The sequence below is a fragment of the Microcebus murinus genome, chromosome 23 (genome assembly GCF_040939455.1).
Source record: "Microcebus murinus isolate Inina chromosome 23, M.murinus_Inina_mat1.0, whole genome shotgun sequence".
Lineage (NCBI taxonomy): Eukaryota > Metazoa > Chordata > Mammalia > Primates > Cheirogaleidae > Microcebus > Microcebus murinus.
This window is the reverse complement of record NC_134126.1, coordinates 28710896-28725793: the sequence shown is the minus strand read 5'-3', so window position 1 is coordinate 28725793 and position 14898 is coordinate 28710896. Positions and strand designations below refer to the sequence as shown.

The 14898-nt window shown below is 42.4% G+C and overlaps 1 protein-coding gene across 2 annotated transcripts in view; it reads right to left on the bottom strand.

Moving 5' to 3' along the window:
• Positions 1-14898, bottom strand: part of DSTYK (dual serine/threonine and tyrosine protein kinase) — a 55484-nt gene that overhangs the window by 16114 nt on the left and 24472 nt on the right. Inside the window, exons 2-3 of one of the 2 annotated variants that reach the window (XM_012759711.2) lie at positions 14488-14849; positions 2171-2837 (exon numbers count right to left, since the gene is read on the bottom strand). In XM_012759711.2, coding sequence (XP_012615165.1) covers positions 2171-2837; positions 14488-14849 — 1029 coding nt within the window. Of the gene's footprint in view, positions 1-2170; positions 2838-14460; positions 14850-14898 lie in introns of both variants that reach the window. The other variant, XM_012759701.2, reaches the window with a different exon arrangement.

Below are 14898 nucleotides of genomic sequence, written 5' to 3'. Positions count from 1 at the left end.
AAAATAAAACTCAGGCCGGGCGTTGTGGCTCACGCCTGTAATCCTAGCTCTTGGGAGGCCGAGGCAGGCGGATTGCTCAAGGTCAGGAGTTCAAAACCAGCCTGAGCAAGAGCGAGACCCCGTCTCTACTATAAATAGAAAGAAATTAATTGGCCAACTGATATATATATAAAAAATTAGCCGGGCATGGTGGCACATGCCTATAGTCCCAGCTACTCGGGAGGCTGAGGCAGAAGGATCACTCAAGCCCAGGAGTTTGAGGTTGCTGTGAGCTAGGCTGACGCCACGGCACTCACTCTAGCCTGGACAACAAAGTGAGACTCTGTCTCAAAAAAAATAAAAAAATAAAAAAATAAAAAAAATAAAACTCAATTGTTGCCCCCGCCATGCCATGCTACCTTTTAGCACTAGAAAACCCATTTTGTAAAACGAAGGACAGAAGAACTTAAGAGAAATCAAACATCTGCAAAAATATCTGTTCTTAAAAAGATTTAAATTAGTGCCACTCTTCAGAGGACATTTGGCAATATTTATCAAAATTTGAAACCGACCAACCAAGAAAAATTTACATACCCTTTGGCCTAACTATTCATCTTCTAGGAATTCTTTTCCTTGAAATATACCCTTACAAGCCCTAAGGATGTGTAATATTCAATAATGATCAATTTGGTACAGTTTGTATATCTATAAATTCATAATGTAGTTAACAGAGCCAGACATTTGATCTATTAATATTTGTTCCAGTTACTCCCACGTCTGCTTAGCTAACCACTATATCCCAAACACCAAACATGGGCAATAACAGACAATCGAATATTTCATCCTCTGCCCAACCTAGCTGCCCTACCTCCCTTCATCACACATGCTGTAATGCCAGCATCTTTAATTCAATATTGAGAAGACTTCCAAGGATATCCACTGCAAATGAGCATTTCTCAGCAACGTCACCCTGCAATGGGGAATTCTTCTTTGTTCATCTTTAGAAAGACCTACAAAAAATCAGGCATCCTATGCCTACTAAAGTCAACTATATTTCCTTTGTATTTATAAGTGTGACTTAGCTAGATCCATCAATCACAAACTCATTCATTCTCCAAAGATGTACTGTACACTATTCAAATCCTATTCTCCTTTAAGTCTAGGATTTTAGGAAACAGGAAAATATAAATAACTATAATAAAAGGCAGACAGCGAAATGCCAGGGATAAGCTACAGATGAAATGCTGTGGGAATTCTGATGAGTGCAACTGTTACTACCTACGAAAATTAAAGAAGACTTTGTGAAAAACAGCATTTGGGAGAGCCTTGGAGGGTAGGTAGGATTTGGAAACTCACAAATAAAAGCCATTTCAGGTTTAAGCCAGAGCATGGGCAAAGGAAAGGTAAAGGGAGTGTATGCTGGACTGTAAGCAGTTAAGACCAACCAAAATAGAAATTACAGGAAGGTACACAATGGAAAATAAGACTAGAAAAGTTGGTAAAGGGCTAGGCTTTGGAAAGTCTTTAACAGTAGGCAGAGCAATTTAAACTTACTCTGTAGGAATCAGAACCAATAAAGATAAGCTGGAGAAAGAAGAAAAAGAGGTCAGGGAACATAGATTAGGTGACAATAGTTCAGTTAGACTAAAGAAGACAGAAAAGAAAAGGTAGGTATAAAATATGGAAGAAAACTCATCAGTACCTGGCAATTGATTAGACAAGCGAAAGAAGACAGCTAAGACCATGCTGAGGTTTTGCAGCTGGGTATCAGGAAGAAGGTGGCATCAGTAACTGGGAACAGATTAAGAAACAGTAAAACATGGAAATTAAGAGTGGGCTTAATTGGGCCCAGGGTTTAATGGGCTCAGGAATTAGACAGTCCCCTCACTGGGGACAAGGGGATACAGACAGAAAGTGGAGGTTAGAGAGCTATTAGGATGAATTTAAGAAAAACTGGGCTAATGGTCTTGGGAAGGAATGACAGTGGACTCTTCCAGAAAGGTCTCTGAGAACAAGACAGGCCACCTTGGCTAAATGCTTTAAGGTCGGCTCTTGCTGGTTAACAGTGGGGTGGGTGAAATTACTCTGAGATTCCTTTAACCTTAAGAATTAATGTGCCCAATCTGCAGCTAGAAAACGGTTAGAGGCTCCTGCAGTCCCAGCACCCCAACAAGCTCTCTGTGGGACATACCTTTAAACTCCATGTTGGTAGCATCATCTAGAAGTTCCTCCTTCATGGTGTTAAGTGTCTCAACAATCATGTCCTTCATTTCCTCCTGCTTTCGGTTGGCAATGTTCATCAATGACTCATACAACTCATTCTCCTTTTTGCGAGTGTACTCCAGGCGTTTGGGAGTGATCTGCAGGTCCCGCTGCATGTCAAAGGCCTGGTTAATGAAGATGTCGAGGCAGTGGCAGTGAACCAGGTTCAGGGCCTTGGCGGCGTCCACCAGGCGCGTCTGCAGCACCTGGTAAGAAAACGTGCTCAAGTGTCTCAGCTTGTCACTTTGCTCCACCAACACGCTCTGTGCTTTCGTGTCCTGGCTGGGAGCCCCACAGTTCCAGTGACTGCTGCTCAGGTAGCCCAGGTCAATAAGCTGGCGATAAAGAGGTGATCGTTCAGTCTCCGTTCTCCTGGTGGAGTCCATTATCTCCGAGCCCAGCTTCGGCACTTTGAAAAAGAACACGGGAAAGGAGAAATACTTTCGGATTTCCTGGAGCTCTTGCTCGTCCCTCTCAGAGAGCTCATCTTTGTGAAGTGCATAGGTTATCACGGGCAAGAAATCATTCGCCAGGTCACCCAGAACGTCCACAGTGGGCCGGAGGCCTTGGCACGGTGCGACCACAATGTCCACTTCCTGGAAGAGGAAGAGGGTCAGTCAGCACCTCAGGGTCAGAAATGATCCATGCCTCCCCGAAGTCCCACACCGAGACCCAAATCCAGATCTGTGATGGAGCAATTAGATCTCGGTGTGCCCCAATCATCTGTCCACTTCCTTCCTCGGTTACCAACACCCGCTGTGCAGCCTACGAAGGCAGGCACTCATCCAGAGACAGTGAAAAAACAAATAAGCAGAAAGGATGGCAGTCCCTCTAGCCATTTCAGATAAAAAGAATATTTGGTCCCTGCTTTCCTTTGTTGCTTAGACATTCCCATTTCTTCCCTCTGATGAAGAAATAAATAATGGAAGAAAAAGGAATTGTTATGGAAGTTATCAGATGGGGAAGGAGTATGCCTGGAACATTCCTCCCCCTTTGCCCTTCTCTCACATCCCCATCCCCACCTTTCCAAACTGGCCAACTCCCAAGTATCCTGTAAGTCTCCATGTGCATGTCACGGCATATCCGTACAGAGCCTTTTCTATTACACAATCCCAAGCACTCTTTACTTCCCCTTTCTTAATGTTCAACATTTTTATAATTCACTTAATTAAAACCCATTTCCCCTCACTAGTCTATAAACACGTAGGGCAGGGACCAGGTCTATTTTTTTCACTATTGTAGCTCCAGTGCCTAGAACATAGTAAGTCCTCAATATTGGTTTGTGTTTTTTTTGTTTTTTTTTTTTTTTGGTAAGACAGTCTTGCTCTGTCACCTGGGCTAGAGTGCAGTATCATCATCATAGCTCACAGCAACTTCAAACTCCTGGCTCAAGCCATCATCCTGCCTCAGCCTCCCAAGTAGCTGGGACTATAGGCTCATGCCACCACGCCCCGCTAGTTTATTCTATGTTTAGTAGAGACGGGGTCTTACTCTTGCTTAGACTGGTCTCAAACTCCTGACCTCCCACCTCAGCCTCCCAGAGTGCTAAGATTAGAGACATGAGCCACTGCACCTAGCCAGTCCTCAATATCATTGAACCAATCATTTAAGCAGCAAACTAAAAGCCAGGTTCACCAAACATCATTATAGTCCTCTCATAAAAGTTTGCAGGTATCCAAAGTCTTAGCCACCCAAGTCTTAATAGTATCTTTGAGAATATGAACACTTGGAATGGCAGAGACCAGGGATTGCCTATCCGATATTTAGTCTCTGCATTATTGGCGTAGGCAATGTCCTTTACAGATAGGGGTGGGCAAAAAGTGGGTGGGACTTCTGGGAAAGCTCTTTGGGAGAGTGGGGGGTTGATCCTACCAGGAAGTATGCCCTCTGTCCCTGCCCTTCTCCCTGCATGGAGCACAGATGTGACAGCTGGGGCAGCAGTGGTCATCCAGAAGCCCTAAGGCAAACCTGATGGCAGAAGCCAGAGCTAGGATGATGAAGCAAAAACAAAGCTGGCTAGCTCCAGACTTCTTTTACATGATGGAAAAAAAAACAAAACAACCTTCTAGCTTGTTTAAGCCTCTTGTTTTTCTGATGGTCTATTACACACACACCACTGAACCCAATCCTAATACGCCCAAGTTCCTACAGCGAGTTTCAAGAATGATCTTTGATTTAGAAACAAACCTCCCACAGGTCCTTTTCCCAGGCTATACTTTCTGCTTTGTGTTCTAGTAATACCTCTTTTCTAAGAAGTTTTGAAGTACATAAGAGCATGTATTTCCATCCACTGCAGAGGATGCTCCTCTGCATCTCTGAAGTTGCCTACTTTGCCCGGCACTGCAGATGGAAAGGGCTGACTAGGGACTCATGCCCGTTTCACCATCCTCAGTGTACAAACTACTGATGTCTGCAGGGTCTGCAAATTCAGAATCAACCTTCCACGGAATTCTATCATCTACAGAGTTGTAAAGGAACTCAACACAGGTATGCTCAAGTCTGTGTCCTTGACAGTTATTAGATGTTGAGTATTTATTTCATTTGAAATCTAATAAGAGATAAGCGATTTTGTTTATTTCTTTCATACTAAAGCTCTGAATTGAATCCTCACCTTATTTGAGCAGTATGCATTTTTGATAAAAAGACTAAAATAAATCAAAATCTGGGCCTTTTTCCTTTTTGATCCCCCTCTTTAAATAAGAAAGGGTCGGAAATGCCAGCCTAGTATGTCTAGTGTCTCTTTTCTATCGACACTGACACTTGCTACGTGTTTTGCTTTTTAAATTTTTTTCCAACCTCAGCAAAGCACAAAGGTCTCACCTTGTTTCCTAAAAACAAGCTAAGCTTTATTCTCGGGGTAGGTCACATAACCTCCATTTGCCTGGCCACTTTGAACTCCCTAAGGCGCAAAGTGCTTCTAGCATGTCACCATTGGTAACTTGAACAAACACTGCATAAATCTACCTACTCTCCGCCTAAGCCTAGACCAAGCAGAAATGTGCTGTCTCATCTGTGCACAAATTGCATGGAATGATTTCTGGTTGGAAGACTAGTCTGACACTTATCTTGCTATTCAAAACAAACCCCCTTTCAGTACCCTGAGTCACACAGGCTAGAACACGAATTACGTCAGTGAGGAATATTTAAAAAGTTGGTAAGTAAGAAATTACGTACAATGGCATAAATGCCAACAATATAAACATGTATAGTAATTAGATAAAGACTAAAAGAATTCTAAGAAATGAAAACAGTTATATTACAGTAGAGAATTATAGGTTGAAATGTGTTTTATATTGCAAAATTTCCCTAAATGTTTTTTAAAGATATAAATCAATCACTCAAACTTATTGTAGGGGCTGGGCTTGGTGGCTCACACCTGTAATCCTAGCACTCTAGGAGGCCGAGACCGGCGGGAGGATCACTTGAACTTAGTTAGGAGTTCGAGACCAGCGTGAGCAAGAGTGAGACCCTCTTTTTATTAAAAAGAAAAAAAAAAAAAACACAACAAACTTATTAGAGGAAGAAAGCCTAAATATTCAAAACTGAAGTAAGTACACAAACTCCTAATGTCTTCGTGGGTGTGCAAACTCTGTATTGTTTAGAAAAATTTCAGGAAGAATTTTGTTTGCTTATTTTTTTGATGGATTTTCTTAAAATTCTAACATAAAATTTCAGATTTTCCTCAAAGGACCATTCTGTGTAGGCAACAGAACCACCAGCCAAAGCTGCCAAGTCCATTTGTAAGACTAATACTGTTTTTAGGAGACCAGTTGACCTTATTTGCTCATAGTGTACAAATTCATTTTTTTAAAAAAATGGATTTAGGGCTTTCTAATGGTAGGGGGTATGGCCTGCTATATTGGCACCTAGAATGAAGCTGCCAACTCCTAAATATATCTTGCACTAAGCAAAAATGGACAGAAAACAGGTACTGTGCTCTCTCTTCTCCCTTCCCCAGCTGATAACCTCCTGCAGTTGGTCTCACTGCTCCACCACGATTGTCAGCAGACGGGCAGAGAGCTGCCGGCTGAGACCCTGGCAGCAGTACAGCTTAGGCTGGAATGCGCTCTGCAACTCTGCAATACTCACGGTTAAAGGATGACTCATGCCTGACGGTTACAAACAAAAAGGGAAGCCAGCACTGTCTCCTGGAGACAGGGAGTGGAAAAATAATAATTAATGAAAAGAGGATGAGCCAGACCTGTTCTGGGCCCTATTATGGCCACCTGAGAGGGAAGTGTGAGCTCAGACTGTTTCATGGATGGCTATATCCCTTCCCAGCGCCCAGGACGGTGCCTGGCACGAAGTAAGCGTCCAATAAATAAACGTGGAATGAACTAATGAAGAAATGATGCCTTTACTATTTGCTCAAAACTGCTTTCAATCAGCATATGTAAAATTTTCTATTTTTTCAACCTGCATCCCACACGTGTTATCCTACACATTTATCTGGAATTGCTGTTTGCCTCTACTCCAACAATAAGGCAGTGAGTAAGCATTTTGTTCTCCTAATTCAATCAAGAAAAAAAGAATCTCAAGGAATAACAACAGTATCCCGTAATTCCCATTTGGAATCATAGTGAATTCCTAAAAAGATTTCTCCTGTGGAATGTATTCTGCACAAATCCATGGAATTTATAGAAGTTAATCTGTTATCATAAATTTTCTTGGCAGGAAAAAAGGACAGAAAGGACCATGCTACTCTGCAAACACCAGACTATACCTCCAGTTTTGTTTTTGATGTAAAATGACACTATTTTAAATGCCAAGAAGTAATCACTCAATCACTGAAGAAGGCTCTTGTTGGTGAAGATGCCTTACTGTATAGCTCATGGCACATTATGAAAACTCAATTATAACAAAGGATGAATACACTAATTGATAGTTTGAACAGAAAACAGTTATGTACTCTGGCTAAAGTTGGTAGGTAGCAGGTGTCTTTGCTTTGTTTACAGTTCCGAAGAAGCCTCAGGTTTATATCACATAGAAAAGTAAGCAACTATTTAACTGTCCTGCCCTTGTTCAGAAATCTATACACCCTTGACCTCAAGCTCTGTCCACATATTGTAGCTATCTTTACTTTCAGTTCTCTTCCCATGCCATTCTCACAGGACACTGGAGAGGTTTTTCCTGTTTGTTTTTATATGGGGTTGATTCTTTTTCATTTAAAAATAGTTCCCTCAACTATTACTCCAGATATCAATTCCATAATAAGTAAAATATCTCTATTGCTATTATAGTATAGAAAATGCCTTGACTCTTGTTGGTACATGTACTCTTCAAGGGAGAGCTGCAACTGAACAGGTTTCTAGGCTATAACATGCCTCGTAAGAAACTGGGATTAATGGGAAGCAACCCAGAGCTTTATCCCCCGTCAACATAGGATGGATACAGACTCATCTCCCTGCGTGGTAAAAGCATCAGTGTGGGAACTCAGAGGCCAGACATAAGACTTGGAAAAAAACATAATCACAACCATAGCCCTAAGCTCCAGCGAAAGCATGAGACCATCATGCGAATAGTAGAAATATACTTACAGGCTGGGCGCGGTGGCTCACGCCTGTAATCCTAGCACTCAGGGAGGCCGAGTTGGGCAGATTGCTTGAGGTCAGGAGTTTGAAACCAGCCTGAGCAAAAGCGAGACCCCGTCTCTACTCTAAATAGAAAGAAATTAATTGGCCAGCTAATATATATAGAAAAATTAGCCGGGCATGGTGGCGCATGCCTGTAGTCCCAGCCACTCGGAAGGCTGAGGCAATAAGATTGCTTGAGCTCAGAAGTTTGAGGTTGCTGTGAACAAGGCTGACGCCATAGCACTCCCTCTAGCCTGGGCAACAAAGCAAGACCCTGTCTCAAAAAAACAAAAAAAAAAAAAGAAAAAAAAAGAAAGAAATATATTTACAATCCCAAACACCTAAAAACACAGGCTTTAGCTCTGAGTCTCAACTCGTAAGCATGAAGACTTTAAGGATCTGAACTCTCTTCTCTATATTTCCTACTGCAATAAATTAGGTAACAGACAAGTTGACAAGAATACACTGAATAGCCTCTGTGCATTCTACCTTGTAGATAGTGAAACACCCATGTATCCATAGAGGCAGAAAAAAGTAGGAATCTGAAGCTTTCTTCTCTTACCACTTACTAGATTCATTAAGAGAGAGAGACAAAGCAGTAGAATGGAGAAAGAGGAGGGAAAAGGAGGGAACACTTTACCATTCAACTTTTATACACTTCTGTATTGTTTACCTTTTTATAATATCTTTCTCCTTTCATTTTATTACAAAAATGAGTCACAATGAATTATGAAGAACTTTGTCTGTAACACGAGCAGAGTAATAACTATAAGCAGGAACAACAAGGACTTACATTTGACAAAAGGGAGTTGTTTCAACATGGATGGCTGTCAGGAAAGGGACGGGTGACCAAGAGGGCGGGAAATCTTCTTCTCGAGGTCACTGGTGTGTTCAATCAAAGGTGGGAGGGACTGGCTTACTACATGCCAGACACCGTGATAGGTGCTTTAAACACACTCTCATTTTCGCCTCATACCAATCCTAAAAGACAGGGATTACTAGCCCCATCTTACAAATGAGGGAACAGAGTCACACAGCTAAGGGACGGAACCAGGATATAAGTCTAGGTCCATTTAACTACAAACACAATTAAACAGTCACTGGAGGTCCACTGTGTGTCAGGCACTGTCTGATTTGGTGTTTGGGAAGCTCTGAAAGAAGAACAAAGGATGGACAAGATGCTTTCAGGGATTCTAACAACCCGAGGGTTCTGTGTTAATAGTATATGCTGGTTACGGAGTAAAGGCTCTGCTATGAAACCAGATAAGATCCTCCAAGGACCGGTTGATATATCACAACAGAAGTCAAAAAGAAGATATTTTTATTGTAATAGCCCCAACAATAGTTTCTACCTGTCTACTTTGCAACCTTTGAGCCTCTGAATCAGGGAAGATTCCCTACCCCCACCATTCTCTGCTCAGAAGGAAACACAAAGAAATCTTTGAGATAGTAAAAATAGAAAGGAAGCCATTTGGTGCAGGAAAGAGATAGAAAGGATCCCAGCAAAGGGAGAAGACAAAAGAGGAGATGAAGACTGGAATCTCTGTTGTATTTTCTCCCCAGGAGTTAACCTTGGAAGGTCAAAGATAAATTACTGATAGTGAATTGAGAAAATACAGCCTCAGCTTCAGGCTGGTCTTTTAAGAGATACTAAGGTTACTATAGTGAGCGCAGGGATTAAAAAAAATTCTTGTCTCTAAATCATACATATCCTTAATAGGCATATTAGCCTATAACAGGTATTCCTGGTTTTTTTGGCAAAGAGCAACGTATGCAGGATGGTTACACTTCACTGTGTATGCTAGCATGCATTAGGGGAAAGGTGAGAGAGATGTTACATTCAAAGAACATAGGATTACTGCCTAAGAAGAATTTATATTTTAGCATTTGCCTGACCTTTCCATATTCTTCTTTAACACATCACTTCAGTTCCCCCCTCCTTTATTTTGCTCCATAAAATAATGGTTTCTTTATTTTAATTACACCTTTATTTCTGTCTTGTACATATTGACTCACCCTTGTTTCTTTCTCTCTGGAATGACCATTTTTGGCCTGATTCCATATATTCCCTCCCCCAAACAGTATCTTCTTGCCTGAGGACCTCTACCCAACATTCTTTCCTACTTTTTGTTTTGTTTTGTTTTGTTTTGTTTTTGCGACAGGGTCTCCCCGTCAGCCAGGCTGGAGTGCAGTAGTACAATCATAGCTCACTGCAACCTCAAACTCTTAGCCTAAAGCAATCCTCCTGCATCCTCCCAAGTAGCTGGGACTACAGGTGTGTGCCACGATGCCCAGCTAATTTTAAACATGTTTTGTAGAGACAGGGTCTCGCTATGTTGCTCAGGCTGGTCTCAAACTCCTGGGGGCTCAAGTGATCCTCTCCCCTCAGGCTTCCAAAGTGCTAGGATTATAGGTATGAACCACTGCATCAGAACTTTTCCTACTTTTTAACCTATCAACTTTTTTTAGTCTAGACACACTCAAGAGACAATATGGTATCTAACTAGAGGTAAAAAAACACATAACGAATTTTGTTTTATAAGGTGCCATAATTAATGTCAGTAACTAGATAAGCATTGAGAGAAGATATTTTCTTGCAAAAAACAGTGTTTAGTAAGTTTGGGGAATAAAATTTTGTATAAACTTTTGTCATATTAAGATCCTTTATTATAATTATGGGTTATAAATGCATTAACTGCTGAAAAATTTAAAATATTAGTATCTGTGTGATATTAAAAAAGTGATTTGCACTCAAAGCTATTCAGGGTTATAAAGAGAAAACTTTACTACTCCAATTGGTTAGTTAAAAATAGATAAAAAAAAAAAAAAAAAAAAGGGCTAGGCGCGGTGGCTCACGCCTGTAATCCTAGCACTCTGGGAGGCCAAGGCAGGCGGATCGCTCAAGGTCAGGAGTTCGAGACCAGCCTGAGCAAGAGCGAGACCCCATCTCTACTAAAAATAGAAAGAAATTAATTGGGCAACTAAAAATATATAGGAAAAAACTAGCTGGGCATGGTGGTACATGCCTGTAGTCCCAGCTACTCGGGAGGCTGAGGCAGGAGGATGGCTTGAGCCCAGGAGTTTGAGGTTGCTGTGAGCTAGGCTGATGCCACAGCACTCTAGCCCAGGCAACAGAGTGAGACTCTGTCTCAAAAAAAAAAAAAAAAAAAAAAAAAAAAAAGTTTATTTGCAAGTTATTGACCTTGCCTGGAAATATTAGTCTACCTCAGGTCCCTGAAATACACTCCACACGACATCACCATGAGCCAATACCCATGTCAGTGTGTGGCAGTCTGGCTGCCAGGTGACACGTACATTTATCCAAAGGGCCAGAAAGCACCTGGTGGGGACGAGCAGGTTATTGATAAGAGCACAACAACTAAAGCTACATAACTGCCACAGTAAATGAAACACCATTGCTAGACTGCAGGAATCCCAGCTCAGACTGAACAAGTTTAATTACCTCTGCTGCTTTTTATTCCTTTTCTTACAGATGTTCACAGGAAAAAAAAAAAAGCAAGGCCGGGCGCTGTGGCTCACGCCTGTAATCCTAGCTCTTGGGAGGCCGAGGCGGGCGGATTGCTCGAGGTCAGGAGTTCAAAACCAGCCTGAGCAAGAGCGAGACCCCGTCTCTACTATAAATAGAAAGAAATTAATTGGCCAACTGATATATATATAAAAAATTAGCTGGGCATGGTGGCGCATGCCTGTAGTCCCAGCTACCCGGGAGGCTGAGGCAGAAGGATCACTCGAGCCCAGGAGTTTGAGGTTGCTGTGAGCTAGGCTGACGCCACGGCACTCACTCTAGCCTGGACAACAAAGCGAGACTCTGTCTCAAAAAAAAAAAAAAAGCACACCTACACATATATCAGATTAAGTAACTCTGAGGCAAACAAGTGTTCCACCAGATTTTTTAAAATCTTTCTTTTTTTTTTTTGAGACAGAGTCTCCCTCTGTTGCCTGAGTTAGAGTGCCGTGGCGTCAGCCTAGCTCACAGCAACCTCCAACTCCTGGGCTCAAGCGATCCTCCTGTCTCAGCCTCCTGAGTAGCTGAGACTACAGGTGTAGGCCACCATATCCAGCTAATTTTTTCTAGTTTTAGTTGTCTGGCTATTTTCTTTCTATTTTTAGTAGAGATGGGGTCTCATTCTTTCTGAGGCTGGTCTCAAACTCCTGACCTCAAGCGATCCTCCTGCCTTGGCCTCCCAGAGTGCTAGGATTATAGGTGTGAGCTACTATGCCCGGCCTAAAAATCTTTATGAAGAAAAAGGAGGTGGGAGATGTATATGCTAGAAGGAGGGATTGAGGGTAGGGAAGAGGAAATACTTTTGTATATAAAGACAGAACTAGTGAATACAGTAAATAGTGAAATGTACTGCCAATTGGAAAATGACTAAGTGTTAACACTAAACAAGGTTTCAGATACTAATGGCTTGCCAGTGTTCCTCTATTGTTGAACTATGAACTGAGAATCTCAGGGGATCCAGAACTAAAAAGCCAGGAATACCAAGCAGTGTGGGTCCATGTGAGTTGGCCTATTGTAGAACAAAATGAAAATGGCTACTTTATGAGGACTTTAAAGTAACGTATTAGAAGAATGACCATTGTATAAGAGGGCAGGGGGAAATTCTGCTTTGATTATTTGACAGCTCAAAATGAACACTGCACTTCCCCGAATTCAATCTTGGTTTCCTTTAGCTAAATGTTTCCTTTCTTTACTACCACCTTAACAAATCAAATAGAAGAGCTGCTTAGAGCTAACTCACTGGTCCTAAATATAACTGGAGCTAAACAAAAAGATCTTTCCCACTGGCATGAACAATCTTCTAGGTAGCTGCTCGACGCTCCCCACAGGGAGCTGGGCATCACCGATGTATCTAAGAGACAGGAGTCTGACTGTGCTGAGAAGGCGGTGCCTGGATCCCACAAAGTCTGCAGGGCTCTCTGAAGGTCGGCATCAAGAGGTTCTAAACTTAGAAACACTGGGGTCCGCCACTAGTTCTACATCAAAATCAGTGGAGAATAAAACAGATACAGAGGAACACTGGCCAAGCCAAGGAAGCCTCACAAACCACATGAAATAACATGAGAGGCTAGAGAATTCCTCAAGGAAAGAGAAGAGTGAGAATATACACGTATATATATTTTTAATCATGCTGAGAGAAAGCTGATTTGGTATTTCAGCTACCCATCCAAGTTGCTCACTAAAACTGAGCTGAGAAAGAATGGGGGCTTGTTACGTAGCCCCCTCTAGCACTTATCAAGATAAAAGAAATAAGGATTATGGAAGGAAATGAGATGATAGTTTCAACTTCTAGAATGTCACAGGCCATGGCCACAACCAGAGGACTCATTCACTGACTAAGAGACCAAGCCTTTTAGAAGAGGATTAGATGAAGAGATTATAAGAAAGAAGAAACCACTCTCTCAACTCCTGCTAAACTAGCCCATCCTTCCTGGCACAGCTGATGAAGGTGACCAGCTCTCTACTCTGGGCTTGTTGGCATTCTCTGATTCACCCACTCCTGACCCCTGACCCAGTCACATCCCCATCTGGTCTAATCAAATAGCCCAGTCCTAGCTATCCAATAGGAGAAAAAGCCCAGAGAAAGAGAGTAATCCTTCCTCGGTGGATATATGAACACCAGATAGACAATATGATCTCTCAGGAGATGTCAAAAGATCTGTGTTCTCTTTGGGACTTTACTGCAAAAAGAAAAGCTAAAATGTTCTTTTTTTTTTTCTGAGACAGAGTCTCACTTTGTTGCCCAGGCTAGAGTGCCGTGGTGTCAGCCTAGCTCACAGCAACCTCAAACTCCTGGGCTCAAGTGATCCTCCTGCCTCAGCCTCCTGAGTAGCTGGGACTATAGGCATGCACCACCATGCCCGGCTAATTTTCTGTATATATATTTTTAGTTGGTCAATTAATTTCTTTCTATTTTTTTCAGGATCTCGATCAGGCTGGTTTTGAACTCCTGACCTTGAGCAATCCTCCTGCTTCGGCCTCCCAGAGTGCTAGGATTACAGGCGTGAGCCACCACCAGCTGCTAAAATGTTCTTCAAATGATGAGATCTCCATGTCTCCTTACTTTGAGCCAGACCTGTCCTCATATCTTGAGTTCCTTATTGAGTAGGAGAAATTACCTGTCCTACTTAGTGAATTAATGGTTAGATCTAAGGAAAAATCCACAAAATTCTTCTCTTGGTCTCGATGCTAGTAAGAGCATTAATTATCTATCGTCTTATTATTCCTTTTAGAAAGAGGTAACTACAGACAATTCCAGCAGTATCTTCCTGGTAAGAAATGAAAAAGAATTTCTGACTTTGATCATAATTATTCTGTAAAAGCATGTTGAGATGTAAGTATCACACATTCCTTTTACTGCATGAACAGAAAGGCAGGTAAGGAGGCAGGCAAGGAGAAAAGCAAATCACTCGGGGCCTTGCAGCATGGTCAGCAGAAGCAAGGATGGCCATCGCCACAGCCTTATCTTTTGGTTCAACTTCCTAGATTATGTTTCTCTGACTCATCAGCTCCTGCTCAGAGCCCAGAGTATATATTACCAGATTGCTTTTTGAGAAAGTCAAAATAAAAGAAAAGCTGGTATACACGTGTACAATTGGTATATAAGCATGAGACTGGTACCTGTAAGAGAGCATGGTGCATTGTTACCTCCAGTTCAGCTAAAACATGAGCAGCATCCTCACTGTCCTCTTGGACCTCCAGATCCTCCTCGGGGATGGTCTCCCAGTTGCCCTGGTGAGCAACCAGTGTGTGCACTAGTTCATACTGTCCAGGGAGCGCCAGGCTGACCCGGGTCTGAGTCCCGTGGGTGAAGCGGAGGCGCCGGAGCTTACAGCTGCCCTCGCTGCCCAGCTTGGTGGTGGGAAGCACCTGCACCCCCAGCAGCAGGTTCAACAGCTGACACTTGACACTGCAGTCCTGGCCGAGGATCAGGATGCAAGGGAGGCAGTCCACAATCTTCTGGAGGTACTTTTCTTCCTTGGGTGGGAAGGAAATGCAGCTCAGCTGGCCTGGTTGGGGAAGGGAAGAGTGGAGGAGAAAGGAGCAGAGAGAGAGGAG